The sequence below is a fragment of the Tyto alba genome, unplaced genomic scaffold, assembly GCF_018691265.1.
Source record: "Tyto alba isolate M040663 unplaced genomic scaffold, T.alba_DEE_v4.0 Super-Scaffold_2, whole genome shotgun sequence".
NCBI classification, from domain to species: Eukaryota; Metazoa; Chordata; class Aves; order Strigiformes; family Tytonidae; genus Tyto; species Tyto alba.
In genome coordinates this window covers 1,449,758-1,468,932 of record NW_024881282.1, presented here as the reverse complement: position 1 = coordinate 1,468,932, position 19,175 = coordinate 1,449,758, and the positions used below count along the sequence as shown (strand labels likewise).

Here is a 19,175-nt window from a genome sequence, read left to right as displayed (position 1 = left end):
CACCCCAGCTCCGTAGGACCAGAACACCCCAGCTCCATGGGGCCAGAGCATCCCAGGGCTGGAGCACCCCAGCTCTGTGGGGCCAGAGCACCCCAGCTCTGCGAGGCCGGAGCACCCCAGCTCCCCGGGGCCACGTCCTGTGGCTGTTCTGCCGCTGGTTATGTCCACCCCCAATATTTAGGAACCGGCTCCAGATGCAATGGGCAGGGGGTGAGGGAGGGGGGGGTCTGGCTCTCTGCCCTGTCTCATGGGGCTGCCTGGGGTCACTGTGGGCTCACTCCACTCCCCACCCACCTCTCAGCCCCCCACCCCCACCCCCCCCCGGAGCATGTGGGGTGCAGATGTGCACCCCACAGCCTGGCAGGAGAGGACAAAGCGGGGCTGCAGCAGAGCCGGGGAGCCCGACCCACACCCCCAGCAGCTCACCAGTCGCCCGCAGCCAGTCCTGGCCCCACCGCCCGGTGAAGAGCCCATCGCCAAGGTCGCGGAAGAAGCGTTTGAGGGTGTTGGCGACATCGTCCACCTGATGCTCCCCCTCCTTCAGCCGGACGCTGCGGGCGTCCCGGCGCAGCATCTCCAGCAAGCTGGTGGTCTTGGAGTTCTGCCCGCTCTTGCGGTAGATGCCCTCGGACGTCAGCCCTGGGGCAGAGCCGGTGGGGATGAGCCCCCTCCTCCCCCCCACACCTCTCCGTGGGGAAAGGGGCCCTAAAGGGCCCTGAACTCCCCACTGACGGCACGTACCGCACTGGGTGATGTAGTCGATGCAGCGATCCACCAGCAGCGGGACGTCCGACTCGGTCAGCTGCTGCTCCGACAACGTGTCCCCTGAGCTGCCCGCGGCCTTTTGGATGGCATGGACCCAGCCCAGGAAATCCAGTTTCCTCTCCCCTTGGATGTACAGAGTCCTGCCAGCAAGCCTGGCCTCAGCGAGGCGGGGGGGGGGGGGGGGTGGTGTCCAGTTGCACCTCTCAAACTCCACCACCATGCAGCTGGGACCCCCGGGAAGGCTGGCCCTGGGGGCCTGGGGGTGGTCCTGACTCTCTTTTGGGGGTCCCCAGTGATGGTGGGGAGGGTGAAGGCACCCCAGGATGAAAGTGGGCTCGGGCAGGGTGTGATAATTCGCTGGAGGGGTCTAACCCCCCCCCCCCACCGCCACTTCCCCCCCCACACCTTTGCTTTTACCTCCGCCTCTCCACCAGCACCAACACCTCGTTGTCTCCCTGGATGGCTGGAAGGGAAGGCAGAGAGCTCGTCACCCGTGGGAACAGGGGGTCCCCAGCCCCCACACACACACCCACCCCCACGCCACGGAGGTGTGGGGGGGGTGGCCAACAGACCCAAACAGGACAAGCATCAACTTTCCAGGGATGGCTAAAAGGATGGGAGAGGAGGGAGAGCGGCTCCACCCCAAACCACCCTCCCCGCCACAACCTGGGTGCAACCCAGGAGGATTTAGGGGTCGCCCCCACCCTCTCTGGGTACACCCCACCCCCCCCAATATCCAAAGTGCCCGGCGTGGGGCAGGGGGGGGGACTCACAGAGCTCCTGCAGCTTGCGCAGCTGGAGAGGCTCCTGCCGCTCGCCGCCTTCCAAGCAGACGTGGAGCGCGGAGCCGGCCAGGGCGAACCAGCCCTCCTCGGCTCGCTCCAGGTTGAGGCCACCCTTGTAGTAGAGCCGGCCGACGCGCTCGAAATCGAGAGCCAGCAGCTCCTCGGCGCGGGGGGGGACGAAGGACTGAGCCAGGCAGATGGGGGACCCATCAGCATCCTCTCCATCACCCCTCCAGCCCCCCGGGCCTCCCCCTCAGCCATCCCCTTCTACCTTGGCAATGGATTTGAGCCATTCCCGAGCGGAGTCGGGGCTCTCCAGCCCGAAGAGATAGAGCCTCTCCGACTCGATGTAGACCTCGAACGTGCTCTCGATCCTGCGGGAGGGAGGGAAGGGGGAAATCTGGGTGCTCACGGGGGGCGGGTGGGATGGAGTTGGGTGGGTGGCGGGGCATGGCGGGGCGGGGAGAACACCCCGCTGTTGCATCTTCCGTGATAAAACGGCCGAAGGAGGGTGGCGAGAGAATGCCAGGAGCTGATAAAGGAATGGGGGAACTCGACCTTGAGGAAGCAACGCTGTGATTAAACCAAAAAACTCCTGGGCTGAGCGCGAGGGGTGACACCATGAGACTGCCAGTCGGGGAAATACCCAGAGAAGTGCCCAGGATCAAAAGGTGCTGATAAAACCAAGGCGAGAACGACTTGAACCATGGGTGAGCTTTCCTTACTAACATAGTAAAAACTTGTCCTGGAGTAGGGGAAAGTCCTCCCCGGCAAGAGGAGCCCCTTCCTGACTGAACATGCGCAGGTAAAACAGAGGATCCTGCGACGGGGAATGGAGACGAGGTCTCGCAAAAAGCACGGGGGGTAAAAGAGAAGGTGCAAAGGGGTTACAAAGGGGTTACAAAGGGAATGCAAAGGGGTTACAAAGGGGATGCCCAAGGGTTTACAAAAGGGCTGCACAGGGGCTACAAAGCAACTGCAAAGGGGATGGAAAGGGGCAGCAAAGGGGTTACAAAGGAGTTTCAAAGGGGATGCAAAGGGGTTACAAAGGGGCTGCAAAAGGGCTACAAAGGGGTTACAAAGGGGCTGCAAAGGGATTAGAGAAGGATTGCAAAGGGGTTACAAAGCAGCTGCAAAGGGATTGCAAAGCAATTGCAAAGGGGATGAAAGGGGCTGCAAAGGGCCTGCAAAGGGATTGCAGAGGGGCTGCAAAAGGGGTGCAAATGGGTTGCAAAGAGGCTGCAAAGTGGTTGAAAAGGAGTTGCAAAGCAATTGCAAAGGGGCTGCAAAGGAGATGCAAAGGCATTGCACAAGGATTACAAAGGGGCTGCAAAGGAGCTGCAAAGGGATTGCAGACGGATCGCAGAGGGGCTGCAAAGGGGGTGCAAATGGGTTGCAAAGAGGCTGCAAAGTGGTTGAAAAGGAGTTGCAAAGCAATTGCAAAGGGGCTGCAAAGGAGATGCAAAGGGATTGCACAAGGATTACAAAGGGGCTGCAAAGGAGCTGCAAAGGGATTGCAGACGGATCGCAGCGGGGCTGCAAAGGGGGTGCAAATGGGTTGCAAAGAGGCTGCAAAGTGGTTGAAAAGGAGTTGCAAAGCAATTGCAAAAAGGCTGCAAAGGAGGTGCAAAGGGATTGCATAGGGAGTGCAGAGGGGCTGCAAAGGGGCTGCAAAGGGGTTGCAAAGGGGCTGCAAAGGAGGTGCAAAGGGATTGCACAGGGATTACAAAGGGGCTGCAAAGGGGTTGCAGAGGCATAGCAGAGGGGGTGCAAATGCATTGCAAAGAGGCTGCGAAGTGGTTGAAAAGGAGTTGCAAGGCAATTGCAAAGGGCCTGCAAAGGAAAGGGATTGCATAGGGAGTGCAAAGGGGCTGCAAAGGAGGTGCAAAGGGATTGCACAGGGATTACAAATGGACTGCAAAGGGGCTGCAAAGGGGTTACACAGACCCCTTGCAAAGACTCTGGCTCGCTGCAGGGGCCAGCAGTGGGGTTGGGGCCAGCAGCCCCCCCCCATGGCAGGGATGTCGGGGTGCCGTGGCGTGGGGGGGGGGGGGGGGGGGGGGGGGGGGGGGGTAGGGTTCGGGGGGGGGGGTGCGGGGGGGTACAGCCTTACCCGTGGGCGTGGGGCGGGTTGCTCACCAGGCACACGATCTCCTCCACCTTCACCTCGCCGTTGGGCACGGCGTTGCGGTCGTTCTCGTAGTAGCTGAGGACGCCATCCTGCAGCGTGCACCACCGCCGGCTGAACTCTGCGCGGCACAGGGTGGTGCTGGGCGATCCCTCAGCACCCACTGGGTGCTCCCCCCACACCCCACCCCCACCCCCACCCCCCAAACCTTAACACCCCCCCGCAGCTGCAACACCCACCCTCCTCTACTCAAACCAGGTGATGCTGCACCTCCCCACTCCCTCCCCAGCGCCCTGGGGAGAAGGGGACGGGGCAACCCCCCCACCAGCCTCCCCAGAACCCCTTTGGGTGCCAGCTCTGGGCCCCTCCTTTGCCCCCCTGCACCCCTATTTCCCTCCCCGACGGGCCCCCATGTACCTTCCTGGCCCTTCCTCTCGCTGACGGGCTTGGCCATGGAGGGAGTCTTGTAGAGGAAGCCGTTGTGGGTGACAGAGGGCAGGGGCACCGAGTAGGGCTTCTCCTCGCTGCCCCCCACCTCCAGGCGCGGCGTCTCTGCAAACGGGGCGACAGCAGGGGCGAGGGGGAAAATTGGGGGGCTGCACCCCCGTTGCAGATTCCCCCGCCCCGCGCTATGGGACGCAGCAGGACCCCGCTGGGTGCGGGACAGGGTGACAGCAGTCCGTGTTGTCCCCCAGGGAGGGGTCCAGCCCCAACCACTGGGCTGAGACGGGGACATTCTGGGAGGTGGGGACCGGTGTCCCCCATCATCCAGGTGTGTGTCCCCCCCCCAGGCTGTTCCAGGTCCCTGCTGCCCCACAGGAGGAGGAGGGCAGAGCACTGCAGTCCTGTGGCTCAAAAAACAGCCCAGGGCTCTGCCGCAGCCTCCCCGTGCGACCACGGGCACGACCCCTCCCCTGCCTCAGTTTCCCGACCCTGCCTGCCGGGAAGACGCACCCCCCCCCCCCCCCCCATTTCCTCTGGGGACCGAGCAGAGATGGGGTGCAGGGACACCCCTAAAGCACCCCCAGGACTGGCTGACCCCCCACAAGCTGTCTGCCAGAGCTGGCCCCGGCAGGATGAGCTCAGGGCTCACGGGGGCAGCCTCACCGCTTTCCCCACCCCCCCACCCCCCCTTTTTTTTGCTGACATGTCCAGACCAGCCAAGCCAGCCCCGATTTTGGGCAAATTCCAGCTTCTGCGGGACGGGCTTGGCCACCGAGGTGGTGAAGGAGAGGTGATGGCCCCCAGCCCCCCTCCATCCCAGCTTCGCCCCACGGTAGGGTGCGGATCGGTCCCGTGGGAGCCGACCCCCCGCACACACACCCGGAGAGTGGTTTGTTGGGGGGTAGGCACTTTTAGTGGCACAGGAGTGGGGAAGGGAAGGTATAGCAGGGGGGGGATGGTCTGTAAAATGGTGGCAGACCGGTCCTGGTGGGGATGCTGGAAGTGGGGGGCTGCCCACCTGAGGTGGCTGGGGGTGCCCGCAGAGGGCTGGGACGGTGCGGGAGAGCTTGGTCCCATCCCTCCCAGTGCCCGGAGCACCAGCCCGCATCCCCAGTGGGACTCCAGCCCTGCGTCCCCAAACTGGGACGGAGCCTCCCTCCCCAGCCCTGAGCCAAGGGCTCCCCAGAATCCCTCTCCCGGGGTGCAAAGCCGGAGATCCCCGTGCCGGGAAGCTGCTGGGTGGGGGATACGGAGCCAGGATCAGCTCAAATCATCCCTGCAACCCCCCGGGACACCCTGACAGCTGGCAGGGAATTCCAGGCGGTGGGTTTAAGCCCTTGGAGGGCTGGGGGGGGGGTTCAAGGGATCAGCCCTTACCGGAGTTTTTGTTGTGGAGCAGGAACTCCATCTGCAGCCTCTGCCCGCTCTTCTCAGCCAAGGCCAAGGGCGTGGGGTACTGGGGGTCCCCCGTGTCACAGGTCACGGCCGCCCCGCAGAAGAGCAGAGCCTGCGTCTCTGCCAGGTCACTGGTGGTGACGGCCGCACACAGAGCCTGCGGCAGAGCCAGGAGAGGATGGCCGGTGAGGCCGAAGGCTCCCGAGGAGGAGGAGGAGAGGACCCCCCCCCCCCTCCCCGGTGAGGAGTCACCCCGGCGAAAGGAGCCGGGTGGGAGCGTGGCGAGCAGCTGGACTCCCACCGCCTCCCAGTAGCCTGGGGCAGGACAAAGGAGGCTGGAACTGGGCGAAAAATTTTGGAGCGGGCGGTGAATCCCTCCCTTAAGGAGCCGGGGTGAAGTCATACGGCGGCGGGGCGGGACGGGCGAGCCGGAGGAGAAAAACAAACAAGCCCACATGCAAATTCCGGCAGCCACCCCGGGGCCCCCGGCGCACCCCCAGCTCTTGTGCAAACATTCCCAGCGGCCGGGACTGGGATTGGGTGCCCTGGTCGAGGGTTGGGGGTGCTGGTTGGGTACCCCCGATGCTGTGGGGGGAGCTCGAGCTGCTGCCCCCCCGCCTCCCCAGCCCTCCTTGGACCCCGTGCCAGCCCAGTGCCAGACCCTGACAGGATTTCCAAGCCAGAGAGAGATGAACCCTGGGGATATCTGGCTGCAGGAGGGGCTGGGGGGGTCCTCAAGGGGCCCCCAAGAGACATCACTCTGTCCCCATGCTCGGGGTGCGTGGTGGGGACACAGGGTGTCTGGGGTGATCCAGGAGGGTGGGAAAACCTTCCAGCCCCACGTACGAAGCTAGGCAGCCCGCTTGGGCAGAGCCATTGCTCCCCAAAACAGCCTCTGCACCCCTCAGCACCCAGGCGGGACCCCCGAGATGATGCCCAGCCCCGGGGGGGGGGGGGGGGGGGACGACACACTGACCCTGTTGAGCTCCTCCTGGTTGCCAAAAAGCGGGTGGTAGCGGCGGTACTTGCCCTCCCGGTATTTGGCGATGAGGAAGCGCCTCCTCTCCTGGCTGCTGCTGGGGGGGGCGATGGCCTCGCTGGGGGGCACGTTGGCGGCCCAGAACTGGTTGGCCACAGCGTTGCCGAGCTGGTGGAAAAGCTGAAGGGACAAGGAGAGGCCGATGGCACGGGACGGACCGTGGCGTCGGGGAGGGGGGGGGCGCTTTGTGGGATGTTTTGGATGAGGTGGGGGGGAGATGCAGGGGGACCGCGGGTGGGCAAGGGTGCAGGAGCACCCGCACGCTGCAGGGACGCTCCCTGCCCAGCCCCACGGCCCCGCAGCACCGGCGGCTCAGCCCCCACCAACACCCCCCCCCCACACACACACACACACCTCCCTTTCCCACCCCAGAAAATCACATCTGGAAAGCAGCGCCCAGCTGCAGGCGGGGGGGGGGTGGGGGGGTGGTGGTGGAAATGCTCAGCATCCATCGGGGGCAGATTTAAAGGGCCCTTCGTGGCCCCCTTGCCATCTGGGTGGGAGCCCCACATCACCCCAGCGAGCCCACGGGGTGCTCTGCCAGCACCCACGCCCCAACCCACCAAGCTCTTTGGGGTGGCATGGGTGCAAGCAGGGCTGGGGAGGGGCTGGAGCAAGCTGGGGGGGGGGGGGGGGGGGGTGGGTGGAGAGAAGGGTTTAGGGCAGCCTGCCCGGGAAGGGGAGCAGCAGCTGGAAGCGTTTGGGGGCTCGGGGAGCAGGCGATGCCGGAGGCGGGGGCTGCGCGGGTGGGACGCCAGGCAGGAATGCTGGATCCGACTGGGATGGCTGGGAAGAGCGAGGCCAGCCAGGCTGGAAATGGCGGCTGGGGTTGGGTCTGGTAACAAATCCCAGCTCGCCCCCCCCCTTGCCCTGACCCCCCCCCTGCCCCCCCGCCGGCGCTGGCTGCGCCGACGCATTCCTCCACGCCGGCGGCTTTTTTTTGGAAGGGTGGGGGGGGGGGGGGGGGGTGTTGCTCCGCTGCTTGGCCCCGTGCCCCGGCCCTGCAGCAGCCATCTTCTCCCCACGCCGGCTCTCCGCACGGACACACAAGTGACGGTGGGGACAAGGACAGAGGGGTGCTGGGGGGGACGGGGGTGTCCCCTCCCCAAACGAGCCACCCCGCAGCGTCACCCCAAGGGGCTCGGATAGGGCTGGGAAAATCCCCGCCGTGCTCCTCCAACTCCCCAGCCCATAGCCAGTGGGTCTGTTATGGGAGGGAGGGGGGGAGACCCCCCAAAAAGAGCTTTTGGGGTTGCACTGTACCGATACCTCGATCAGCTCCTCCGTCCACACCTTCCTGTCCATCTTCAGGCTCCGGACTTTGGTGATGCCGGGGCCCAAACCCCGGTGCTCCCCTGCCAGCGAGACGAGCCGTTGGGGACCTTTTTTTTGGGTGCCCTGCTGCACCCCCCACCCGGGGCAGGGGATGCAAGGCCCCTTCTCACTGCCCCCCCCCCGCAAAGCCCTGGGTACCTGCGCATCTCTTGCAGATGACGACGCAGAGGTTGATGGAAGCCCAGTCGGGCTTGGGCGAGCCGCAGTCGGCGCAGAAGCGGTTGGATTCCACCGCCCAGATCCTCTCGGCCACCTCCGAGTTGGAGAGAGCCTCGGCGATGGATTGCTGCATGGCTTCCACCCACTCCTCCTTCTCCTGGTCCGAATCGGCGGAGAAACTGCGGGCGGGGAGGTGAGGGAGGGCACGGCTGTGGGGCGAAGCGGGGGGTGGGGTGGGGGGCAGCACCCCCGGCACCCCTTCCCCTCCTTCGCCTCACCTAAAAGTCCTGTATGGCGTCGTGAGGTCGAAGCCCCGGCGATCCACCTCCTTGACATTCCCCACGTTCATCTCGATGTAGGTGATGCCGATCCCCAGCCGATAATCCTGGGGAGGGGGAATGGGGGGTGGGGGGGTGAGGGAGGGCAGCTGAGGGGGGGTGCTGTGGGTCCCTGTGCCCCTTCCCAGCCCAGCTCCCAGCCCTGGGGGTGCACAGGGTGCCAGAGGGTGGGCCAGGAGCTCTGGGGAATCTGCAGTGGGTGTGATGCTCCTGGGGGGACCCCGAGGCTCGGAGGCGGTGGGGCTGAAGCCAGGGGGGGGTCCAAGCTGTCTGCATTTTGGAGGGGGGGGGGGGGCAGCCCTGGGGTGCCCCAGCTCACCGCCGCTCTGCTCAGCGGAGGCAAAGGGAAGGGGTCCCCCTCAAAACGGGATGGGGGGTCCCTCATGGCGCCTCAATGCCCACACCCCCCTCCGCCCCAGCCACCCACCTCAGCGTTCTTATAGAGAAAAACTTTGTCCCCCGCCACCGCCACGAACAGCTTGTGCTTGAACCCCCGCAGCTCGAGGAAGCCGCTCTTGTCGGCCGGGTCGGTGGCCCCATTGGTGGCCGGGTACATCGGCGTCCTCTCCGGAGCTTTGCTCTTCCGCTCCTCCGCGATCTGCTGCAGGGTCCGGATCCACTCGTTACGATCCGCTGCGGGGCCGGAGGAGAGATGGGGCAGGGGGGTCAGCCCTTGGGACCCTCTGGGGCTCACCCCTCGGGCCAGAGGAAGGGGGGAGCAGTTGGGGCCACCCTGGAGCAGGGACCACCCCCCCCCCCAAACCACCCCACTCCCCATCGCTCACCGTCGCTCTCAGCCCGAAACACGAAGTTGCGGTTGTTGGTGATGACCTCGAATTTCTGATCGCCGACGCTGGCGATGCGGGAGATGGAGGAGACGGGGATGAACCGCTTGGAGTAGGTGTCCTGGGGCGAAGGGGGGGGGGGGGGGGGGGGGGGACATGGGGTAGGGTGGGGGGGAGACACACACTGCTCACCAGTCTCGGGGTGACGGGATGGTGATGCACCCCGAGAGCATCCCACCCCGGTGCCAGCATCACCCCAGCACCCATCTGCTCCCAGGATGCTGCCCCTTGGCACGGCCACATCTCATGGTTGGGATGCCCAGAGGGATGTGACCCCCCCTGAGGACACCTCCTTACCCCCTCCTCCCCCTCAAATCCTCCTCACTCACCTTTTCACTGTCAAAATAGCGGAGGTAGTCGGCGTTGAGCTTCACCCAGCGCTTCTGGTAGATGTAGGACCTGGGAAGGGACCAGAGCGACCCGTTGGAGGGGACAGGGTGACCCAGCTTTACCCACCCGAGGGGACCAGGGTGCAGGAAGGGTGGGGTGAGCCCCCCCAGGCTGGAGCAGCCCCCTCCCTGGTCAGCCCCGGCCCCGCGGCATGGGCTATGTCGCCCTTGAACTCGGGGTGACGCCGCTTGCGCGTTCACGCCCCAGTTGCCAAAAGCCTGGGGCCACCTCGCCATCGATCCCCAGCTCCAGTGGCACTGCTGGGGACAGCGATGGGGACGCCAGCCTTTCCTCCCGGCACCAATTAAAACGTGGGAGCTGGGAAAGGGGGTTGCCCCTAAAAGCCAACACACACACACCCCCGCCCCCCGCCCCATCCAAATCTCTATTTGTAATTACTGCTCAGGACCTACAAGCTGGTGAGGGTTCAACGCAGGGGACATGTGCCAGGTGGGGCTGGTGGCACCCCAGGCTCTTGCATGGCAGGGGGGATGGGGATGAAGGGGAGAAGGGGGACCCCAAGAATGGAGCAGAACCCACCAGGGACCCCTTTGTTCCTGCCCCCCCCTCCAGCCTTGCACACATCCCCACCACACAACACGGGGCAAGGCATTGAACCCTGCAGCCCATCACCCTGGCGTCAGGGCTGCTAGGGAAGCCAAGCCAGCTCCCCGCCAGCCCTGCACCCCCAGGGCTCCCCCCCCCCCCGCCCCCGGCTGCTGTGCCAGCCCCCCCAGCCCCGGTGGCTGTTGCTTAAGGGTTTGTTTGCTCGGGTTTCGCCATCGCCGCACGTGACGCCGGCGCTCGGCCTTTACGTAACCACCAACACCGACCGGGATTAAGAGCGCTCAGCTCTGCCGCAGGCTCTCCCACTCCCCATCAGGAGCTCGTCCCCATCCCATGGGGTGCAGAGACACCCCCCCCCCCCCCGCCCCAGCCCTGATCCGACCTCCCGCTGGTTGGGGTTTCTGGTTTTCCTTCCAATTGCCTTCCCCAGGCTCCGGCTCCCCCCCGCAAGCAGCTGCCGGAGCAGCTTCCCAGGGACCTTCCAGCTGCTCTCACTTCCCCAGCAGCCAGGCTGCAAACAGCCAGAGCTTCCTCCTCCTCCTCCTCCTCCTCGGCGGGACTGCAGCCTCCAGGCTTCCTCGTAGCCCAGATTAAGTAGCCCCCAAATACCCTTCACGTCTCCAGCTTGATTTTTGCCTCTCAACTGGCACAGGGGCTCTTTGAGTGGGTTCCCTGCCAGGATGGGGAGAAGCGTGCTCCTCAGGCTCGCTGGGCTAACTGGGCTCCCTGGGCTTCCTGGCTCGCTGTGCACTTGCTGGGTTCACTGGGCTCGCTGGGGTCCCTGGGATAACAGGGCTAACTGGGCTCGGTGGGCTAACCAGGCTCACTTGCTCTCCAGCACACAGAGACACCCCCAGCAGCCCCCGGAGTTTTACTTCTTCAACCAAGCACGCTGCAGCTGGATGCTCTGCATCGGCACTAACATCACTGGTGGGCTCGCTGGGCTCCCTGGCTCGCTGGGCTCACAGGGTTCTCTGGGCTCGCTGTGTTCTTGCTGGGCTCCCTGTGTGCTTGCTGAGCTCGCTGGTTCACTGTGCACTTGCTGGGCATGCTGGCTCACTGTGGGCTTGCTGGGCTAACTGGGCTTGCTGGGCTCCCTGGGCTCGCTGTGCACTTGCTGGGCTCGCTGTGCTCTTGCTGGGCTCACTGGGCTCGCTGTGTGCTTGCTGGGCTTGCTGGCTCACTGTGGGCTTGCTGGGCTCACTCGCCCTCGGGCACACAGACACCCCCCCCCCCCCCCCATCAGCCCCCACACCCTGAATTTTACTTCTGCAGCCAGGGCTGCGGATCGCCCGGCTTGGGGCCGGCATCCCGCGGGCACCGACAGCCACAGCCCCTCCTGTGGCAAACACCACGGCCACCAAACCCGTGTGCCCGCTGCGGAGCAGGGGCTGGCAGCGGTGTGGGTCAGGAGCCAGCCCGACATGCCCCTCCCTCCCCCCCCCCCCCCAGCTGCTTTCTGGGATCGCTGCTATTTCAGGGCTTCCCCAGAACAAATTTCCCAGCGAGCCCGACGCGCGGTGCAGGGCCAGGGGGAAGTTTGAGCTGCAGCCTTCCCTCCTCCTCCTCAGCTGGCTCAGCGCAGCCCCCCTGAGGAAGGCTCTTTCCTCAAAAATGGGCATTTTTAACCGAAATCGAGGGGTAGAAGGGAGCTGAAGGAACCCCTTGGGATGGCTTTTCACCAAAGCAAAATCACACCCCCTGCGAGCAGGAATTACAGGTGGAAGAGGGGGAGGGGAGCAGTGGGGGAGCGTCTCCCCTCGTGGTGCACACACCCCAAGGCACCGGGGTGTGTGGAGGGGTGTGTGGAGGGGTCTGTGGGCTGCCCCCCCCCCCCCCCCCGGCACATCACTCACCCCTGTGGCGGGTTTTTGTCCAGCCACCCCGCTTTGATGGTGGGCGAGAGCGGGGTGGCAGTGCCCTCCATGCTGTCACCGAGCGTGCCGGGGCTGCTGCCGTGGTCCCTCCAGCCGCTGCCACCGCTGGGGACGAGGAGCCGAGGGAGGAGGTTAAGGGCTGATGGTTCCCAGATTGGGGGGCGGGGGGGGGGGGGGGGGGGGAACGACGGTGGGGGGCTGGCAGGCAGGCAGGCACAGCCCCCCCGCACGCTTCGGCCTCCCCGTACCCTTCCCCGAGGCGCTGGCAATGCGAGTGCTGGCTGTTTGCAAGCAGGGACCATGGTGACAGTCACCTCTTCGGGGGGGGGGGGGGGGCGTGCCAGGGTGTCCCCAGCCTTGGGAAAGGGGACGGGGGGGTCACCCCCATAGACGTGCAGAGTTGCTCTCTGCTTGTGCACGCACACGTGAGAGTCCCTGTCCTGTGCACGCACACACCCCACCACCACCACCATGCACAAGCGCTTTCTGCCTGTGCTCACACACACACACGTGTGTCTGTGTGTGTGTGTCCCAGGCACAAGCACACCCCTCCCCAGCACACGCATCCCTCTCCTATACACACACGCACATACCCGTGCACGCAAAATATCGCCGCACACGTGCGCACACACATAAACACACACACCCCTCTCCCAAGCTGCGCGCACACGCGTGTGCAGATTCCCTGCCCGCTCGTGCTCCTTTGCCCACGTGCACACGCGTGTGCCCTGCCCGTGCACATGCACACACGCACAAACACAGTGGGGGGAGGCGGGGGGGGGGGCAGGCGAGCTCCTACTTGGCGCGGGGAGCATCGTAGTAGTCCTCGATCAGCTCATCCTCGCTGAAGAGGCTGTCGACACGCAGGGACCGCGGCCGCCCCGTCACGGGCTCAGCATCCTCCTGCCAGGACAGACGTGGGCAGCCCCATGCCTCCCCCCCTGGCCTCTGCTGCCCAAAGCTGACAGCAGAAGGCCCTTACTGACCCCCCCTGACCCCCTCCCCACCCGCCTGCACCACGAGGGATGGGCAGGGGGGGAGAGATGGAGAAAAAGGGGTGCAGATGCCAAGTCACTCCCCGCGTTTCCCGGGTCCGCGGATGCCCACGGCGCCGGGAGGTGCCCAGGCATTGCCAACCCCCAGGAAGGGGCATGTTCCTGCTTGCAGCAGGACGGAAACTAGGCTGTTGGGAGGAGCTGAGCTCTGGGCTGGTTATTTTTAGCAAACAAAAGTGTCTGTGCTTGCTGAGAAATCCTGAGTTTCCCCCTCATTGCCCAGCGGCAGGCAATACGTGGTCCAGAGTTGCGGGGGTGTGTGTGTGTGTGTGTGTGTGTGTGTGTGTGAAGGGTGGACGGGCAGGACCGGGAAGGGGGAACCTCTGCCAGCAAGTTGCCACGGCTGTTTAGCCACAAGCCCGTGCCCCACGCAGCAGCCCCCGGGGCAGGGGGTGGCTGGGCCGGGGTTGGGGGGGCACCCACGGCACCATCTCTCCCCATCAACCTGTTCCCAAGAGAAGGTTGTGGAGGCGGGGGGGGGGGGGGGGGGGAGGCTGCAGGTACTCAGGGGTCTCTCAGGCTGCTGCAACCCCTCAAATCCACCCAGACCCACCCAAATTCAGCCTCGAGAGCGCGGGGCAGATATAAATCCCCGGATCCAGGGGGTTAAATTCAGGCTGCGATGCTGCCGATGTCCACTAGCGCGCACTCTGCGCACACGCAAGTTTGCGGAGAGGGTGCTGGGCGGTGCTGGGGCTCCCCGGGGACCCTGGGGTTGCCCGTGGGCCTGTTCCAGCCCCCCGTGGGAGACCCGGCCACTCCATCCCTAACCAGTATCTCCAAAGCAGCCCAAGGCCAGCGCCGCTCCCGTGGGGCTGGTCACCCCGCTCGCTCCTGCCCCATGGTGGGACCAACCTTGTCGGCCATTTCCCCCGCGGGTCCGGCTAATTCCTCCTCCCAGGCAGAGTCTTCGTAGTCCGAGTCATCTGCAAAAGCGGAGGGAAAGATGCTGGGAACCAGCTGGGGTGAAGGGACCCGTGTCCCCCTCTTGCCACCCCCCTGCCTGTCCCCACCAGCACGGGGATGTGCCAGCGCCGGAGCCCGCCGGGGAGGAGGGCATTGAGCAGGGGGGGGGTTTCCCCGCCTCGCTCTGCCCTTGGCAAACAACCAGTCGGTGCGACAACGGGGATTTTATCAAGCACTTGGGAAAAGAGCAGGGAAGGGCAAAGTCCTGCTGGTGGCAGCTCCCGGCACCATCACGACCCTCCTGGCACCTCCGGGAGGGGACTTGGGTGCCACCAGCCCCGGCACCACGGCTTCACCCAGGCTCTGGTGCCTCTACCCGGGAGCTCCCACTGCTGGGGGGCCCCCAGGGGCTTGTTTTTCAGGGTGGATTTCCCTCCCTTCCCCCCCTCCATTCCTTATCGGAGAGCCAGGAGCAGCAAGTGGCTCTCGAGCCTGAGCACCCACGGGAAATAAAATCCTGGAGAAAGACAGGAGAGAGCAGCCGGTCCCTCCTCACCCAGCAGAAATCCTGGCCAGCAAGCCCCCGTCCCGCAGGGGACAAGTGGCCCCAGACAGCCTGTCCCCCGCAATCACCCTCTCCCAAACCCTGGTGTTACCCCGGACCAGATGTCTCCCCAAATCCTAATCCAGAGGATGGGGTTATGGCCCAGGGAGCCCCGGTGCTGGCGGCAGGGCGAGGATGCTCCCAGGCTGCGTGGGGATGAGGGGTGCGGGTGGGTGCTCTCCCTGGGCACAGGGGACCACCCCCCACCCCCCCACAGACTTTGCAGCACCCAGCGCTCGTGGGCTTTTTTGGTGCGGAGGAGCAGCCAAGCCACTGGGACAGGGGCAGGAGCAACTTCCCTCCCTTCACACCCACCGAAAAAGGATAATCTTTTCCACAGCTTCTCCGAGCTTTTGAAACACACCCCAGCTCCCAGTTAAACCAGTGCCGTTTCCCGCACGGCTGCTGGCCAGGCTAGACCCCGGGCAGGCACCCAGCGCCCAGCAGAACCCTGCCCCTTCCTCTTCCTTTCAGCAGAGCTATTCAAGCGGGATTAGAGCTTTTAAAAAAAGGAGCACAGAAATCCGAGTTACTGCTGTTACAGAGCAGCAGCCCCCAACCAGGGCTGCTCCCCAGGTGACACCCTGGGACCGGAGCTGCACCCCATCATGAGCCAGTGGAGCCCTGGTGACGCCCCTGAGGATGAGGCTGGTGGGTGCAAAGAGCTGCCGAAGGGTCGGGGGCTACATCCTGCTCCTGCCGTGCTCCCCCAGCACCCTCCAGCCGCAGCTCGGGGGCAGCCGAAGGCTCACGCATTTAACATCCCGGCGGTGGGGGGGGGGGGTGTGGGGTGTGTATTTTTCCTCTGTGAATTGATGCAGTTGCTTTCAGAGCCCGTGCAAACCCTTTGCTCCCCACCCCGGAGAGAGGGTGCACCCAAATCCCCAGCCCAGATCTCGCACCCTCTGAAAATCCCCAGCCCAGACTGCAAAGAGAGGGATGGAGGCGGGAGGGACCCGGATAGGGACAGACGGACAAACCAAGGGGAGAGGAAAGCACAGCACCCATGGGATGGCTGGGTGGACAGACCCAGCCAGGCGTCCCGAGGGAAGATTTGGGACAGGGGAAGATTGGAGGGGTCCAGGTGTGACCCCCACTCCTCCATACTCACCGAACTCCGGCACGAAGAGGGGGTTGGCCTTGGACGGCAGCTCCAGCGGCAGCGGGGCCGGCGGTTTCGTGCGGGGAAGGAGGGCTGGGGGGATGCCAGGTGCTCGGGGCGGGTCAGGGACCTCTTCTTTGTCTGGGATGCTGCGGGAGAGAGGAGCAAGCACTGCCTTACCCCGGCCCTCCCTGCCCTCTGAGCCCCGAGGCACCCACAGCCATTAGAGTGAGGGGCTCGGGGTGCACAAGGACCCCCCAGCACAGCCAGCTTGGCACCCCCCAAAAGGCATCAAGCACCCCGAACCTCCACAGACCCAAGCTCACTTCCTAACAGCCCCTCCAACGGCAAAGACTTCACCCTGCTCGAGTTACACTGGTGCTTTTCTAGCCTGAAAACATTTTCTGGCACCCGAGCCCACATCACCAGCACGGCTCAGGTTCCTTATCTGGCTCCCAGGGACACTGGGAGCCACCAGCAGCCTTGAAGCCCACGTCCTGGATCAGGTTTTATTTTTTTCCCTTCTCCAGCCTAAACAACGGCAGCGCCTCTTCCCCGGCTAGTTTGCAGGTGGCTGCAGGGGCTCCCCCGAGCGGGACGAGGGTCCCGGGGATACTCCCTTCCTCCCGTGGTCCCCACAGTGGGGTGGGCACAGGAGACTTGAGCAGCGAGAAACCCCCCTGAAATAATGGAGCTTTGGGCTTCTCTTGGGTCAGTGGGCTGCCCACTGTGCCCCCAGCCCCAAAACCTTGGCTGGGATGAGGGGAGAGGGACCCTGGGGACCATCCAGCCCTTGGCTTGGCTGTTCCTGCCTCTTTTTTTCTCTGCTTGCTTCCTGGCCCCCTGAGAAACACAGGAAAATGGGCAAGAAATAGAAAACCCCGGGGTGATGGACTTTTTAAGGGCAGGAAATTAAGAGGAAGGTTCTTCAGGGTATAAAAATATGAGGCACCTGATTGTCCAGCCCTGCAGGCAGGGAGAGGGCAGGGAGCAGGCAGCTCCCACCCCGAGCCCCTCACAGCCCCCCAGCTGGGTGGGTGAACCCCAGGGGACACACGGGGACGTCACCATCCCCATCCTCAACCCCACTCCCTCCCCCGGGAACCCCGAGCCGGAGCAGCGGGTGCAGGATCCATCCCACCCCCCCACACCCCCTCCCCCAAACCTCGGCACGGCCAGCGGCATCGCCCCGCGGCTGAGCCAGAGAAAGGCTGGCAACGGCCACGGTGGCACCGGCAGCCCCCGGGGACCACCGAGCCCCGGAGAGTCCCGGCCCCCCGCGGCCGGTGTGTGGGAGCTGGGGGAGAGCGGCGGGAGGAAAATTCTGCGGAGCGGGGGGAGGCCGGGGCGGGGTGACCTCATTTCTGAGCAGGCACTGCCATGGGAACCGGCCGCAGCCAGCCATGCATCGGGGAGTGCGGGCAGGGGAGAGCGGGCAGGGGAGTGCGGGCAGGGGAGTGCGGGCAGGGGAGAGCGGGCAGGGGAGTGAGGGCAGGGGAGTGAGGGCAGGGGAGTGAGGGCAGGGGAGAGCGGGAAGGGGGAATGCGGGCAGGGGAGTGCGGGCAGGGGAGTGAGGGCAGGGGAGTGAGGGCAGGGGAGTGCGGGCAGGGGAGTGCGGGCAGGGGAGTGCGGGCAGGGGAGTGCGGGCAGGGGAGTGCGGGAAGGGGAGTGCGGGAAGGGGAGTGCGGGAAGGGGAGTGCGGGCAGGGGAGTGCGGGCAGGGGAGTGAGGGCAGGGGAGTGAGGGCAGGGGAGTGCGGGCAGGGGAGTGCGGGAAGGGGGAATGCGGGCAGGGGAGTGCGGGCAGGGGAGTGCGGGAAGGGGAGTGCGGGCAGGGGAGTGCGGGCAGGGGAGTGCGGGAAGGGGAGTGCGGGCAGGGGAGTGCGGGCAGGGGATTGCGGGCAGGGGAGTGCGGGCAGGGGAGTGAGGGCAGGGGAGTGAGGGCAGGGGAGTGAGGGAAGGGGAGTGCGGGCAGGGGGAATGCGGGCAGGGGAGTGCGGGCAGTGCAGGCAGGGTGAGCAGGGCAGGATGTGCAGGGCAGGCAGCAAGCTCTCCCACAGCCCAGGGCTGCACCATTGCTCCCAGCAGCACCAGACAGGGGTTTGCTGGGGCAGAGGGGGGGGGCTGGCACCCAGGGGTGTGGGAGACCCAGGGCCAGGGAGGTGACAGGGTCTGGGTGGGCACGGCCACCCCGAGTGGCGTTTTCCGCCCCCTCTTCCCCCCCCGGCTGTCCTGCCTGCTGCTCGCTGGGGACATCTCCGGAGGGTTTGGGAGGAAACCGTTGCCCCCCCCCCCGCCCCAGGGGGGTTGGCAGGACAGGAACTGCGGAGTGCGGGCACAGATAACACCCCAGTTCCCCAAAACACTCCCCCCCCCGATGCTCTGCCCGCTCTCCAGGTCATTCCCCGGGCCTCACGTGTTGCCCCTACTCCCCTCCCCCCGGCTCCGTGGGGCAGCGTGGGTCCCTATCACCCCCCTGACCCCCCCTCGCCCCCCCCAGCCATGCCCAAACCTCTGCCATTAGGGAAGTGCCAATCGGTGCCTTATCTCCTGTCCCCACCACCACAGCTCGGCTGGGCCCCCCCTGCCCAAAAGGTGGGGCCATGGGGGGGGTGTTTCTCTCCTGTAGGCAACAGCACCCCAAAACTGTGCCCAACCTTTCTGCCATCAACCTCTTGCCCTTCCCCCCCCCGGATGTTTGGGGGGGGGCTGCTGTGCACCCCAGAGTGTCCCCCGGGGTGGGGGGGCAACTCTATCCCGCAGCCAGCCAGGCTGAGATGGCCCTGTCACCCCGGCGTGGGCAAGTGACACCCTGATGTGGGCAAGCGTCACCCCCCAACGTGGGTGGCACGTTGACGTGGGCAAGTGACATCCTGATGTGGGAAAGCAACACCCTGACGTGGGCAAATGTCACCCTGACGTGGGCAAGCATCACCCCTAGCGTGGGCAAGCGACACCTTGGTGTGGGCAAGTGTCAGACTAACGTGGGCAGCATCATCCAGACATTGGCAAGTGTCACTCAGCGAGGGCAAGATCACCCAGATATGGGCAAGCATCACCCCCAGCGTGGGCAAGCGACACCCTGACATGGGCAAGCAGCACCCTGATGTGGGCAACTTCACCCAGACATGGGCAAGTGCCACCCAGACATGGGCTAGTGTCACTCTGAGATGGGCAAGTGTCACCCTGAGGTGGGCAAGCCTCACCCCACTGCTTTAGGCCCAGGGCACCCAGCAGTGCCCCCCCACCCCCCAGGGACCCCCAGGTAGCCCAGGGCCAGTCCCCATATACATCTGCCATAGGGACTGCACGCCAGCCTATATGTGCCCTGCCATATACATCCGCCATAGGGACCAAGTGCCAGCCTATACACACCCTGACATACACACCTACATACAGGAACCAAGCAGGTACCTGCTGTAGCAACCAAGCACCAGCACACA

The 19,175-nt window shown here is 65.2% G+C and overlaps 1 protein-coding gene across 1 annotated transcript in view; it reads right to left on the bottom strand.

Annotated features, from left to right (window-relative positions):
* Nucleotides 1-19,175, bottom strand: part of ARAP1 (ArfGAP with RhoGAP domain, ankyrin repeat and PH domain 1) — a 44,607-nt gene that overhangs the window by 10,526 nt on the left and 14,906 nt on the right. The window contains 19 exon segments of the mRNA XM_042793083.1: nt 427-639; nt 742-905; nt 1,183-1,228; nt 1,539-1,734; nt 1,822-1,924; nt 3,664-3,799; nt 4,096-4,230; nt 5,500-5,674; nt 6,494-6,676; nt 7,826-7,911; nt 8,030-8,229; nt 8,329-8,435; nt 8,816-9,021; nt 9,174-9,294; nt 9,563-9,632; nt 12,047-12,172; nt 12,867-12,970; nt 13,978-14,048; nt 15,744-15,883. Coding sequence (XP_042649017.1) covers nt 427-639; nt 742-905; nt 1,183-1,228; nt 1,539-1,734; nt 1,822-1,924; nt 3,664-3,799; nt 4,096-4,230; nt 5,500-5,674; nt 6,494-6,676; nt 7,826-7,911; nt 8,030-8,229; nt 8,329-8,435; nt 8,816-9,021; nt 9,174-9,294; nt 9,563-9,632; nt 12,047-12,172; nt 12,867-12,970; nt 13,978-14,048; nt 15,744-15,883 — 2,582 coding nt within the window.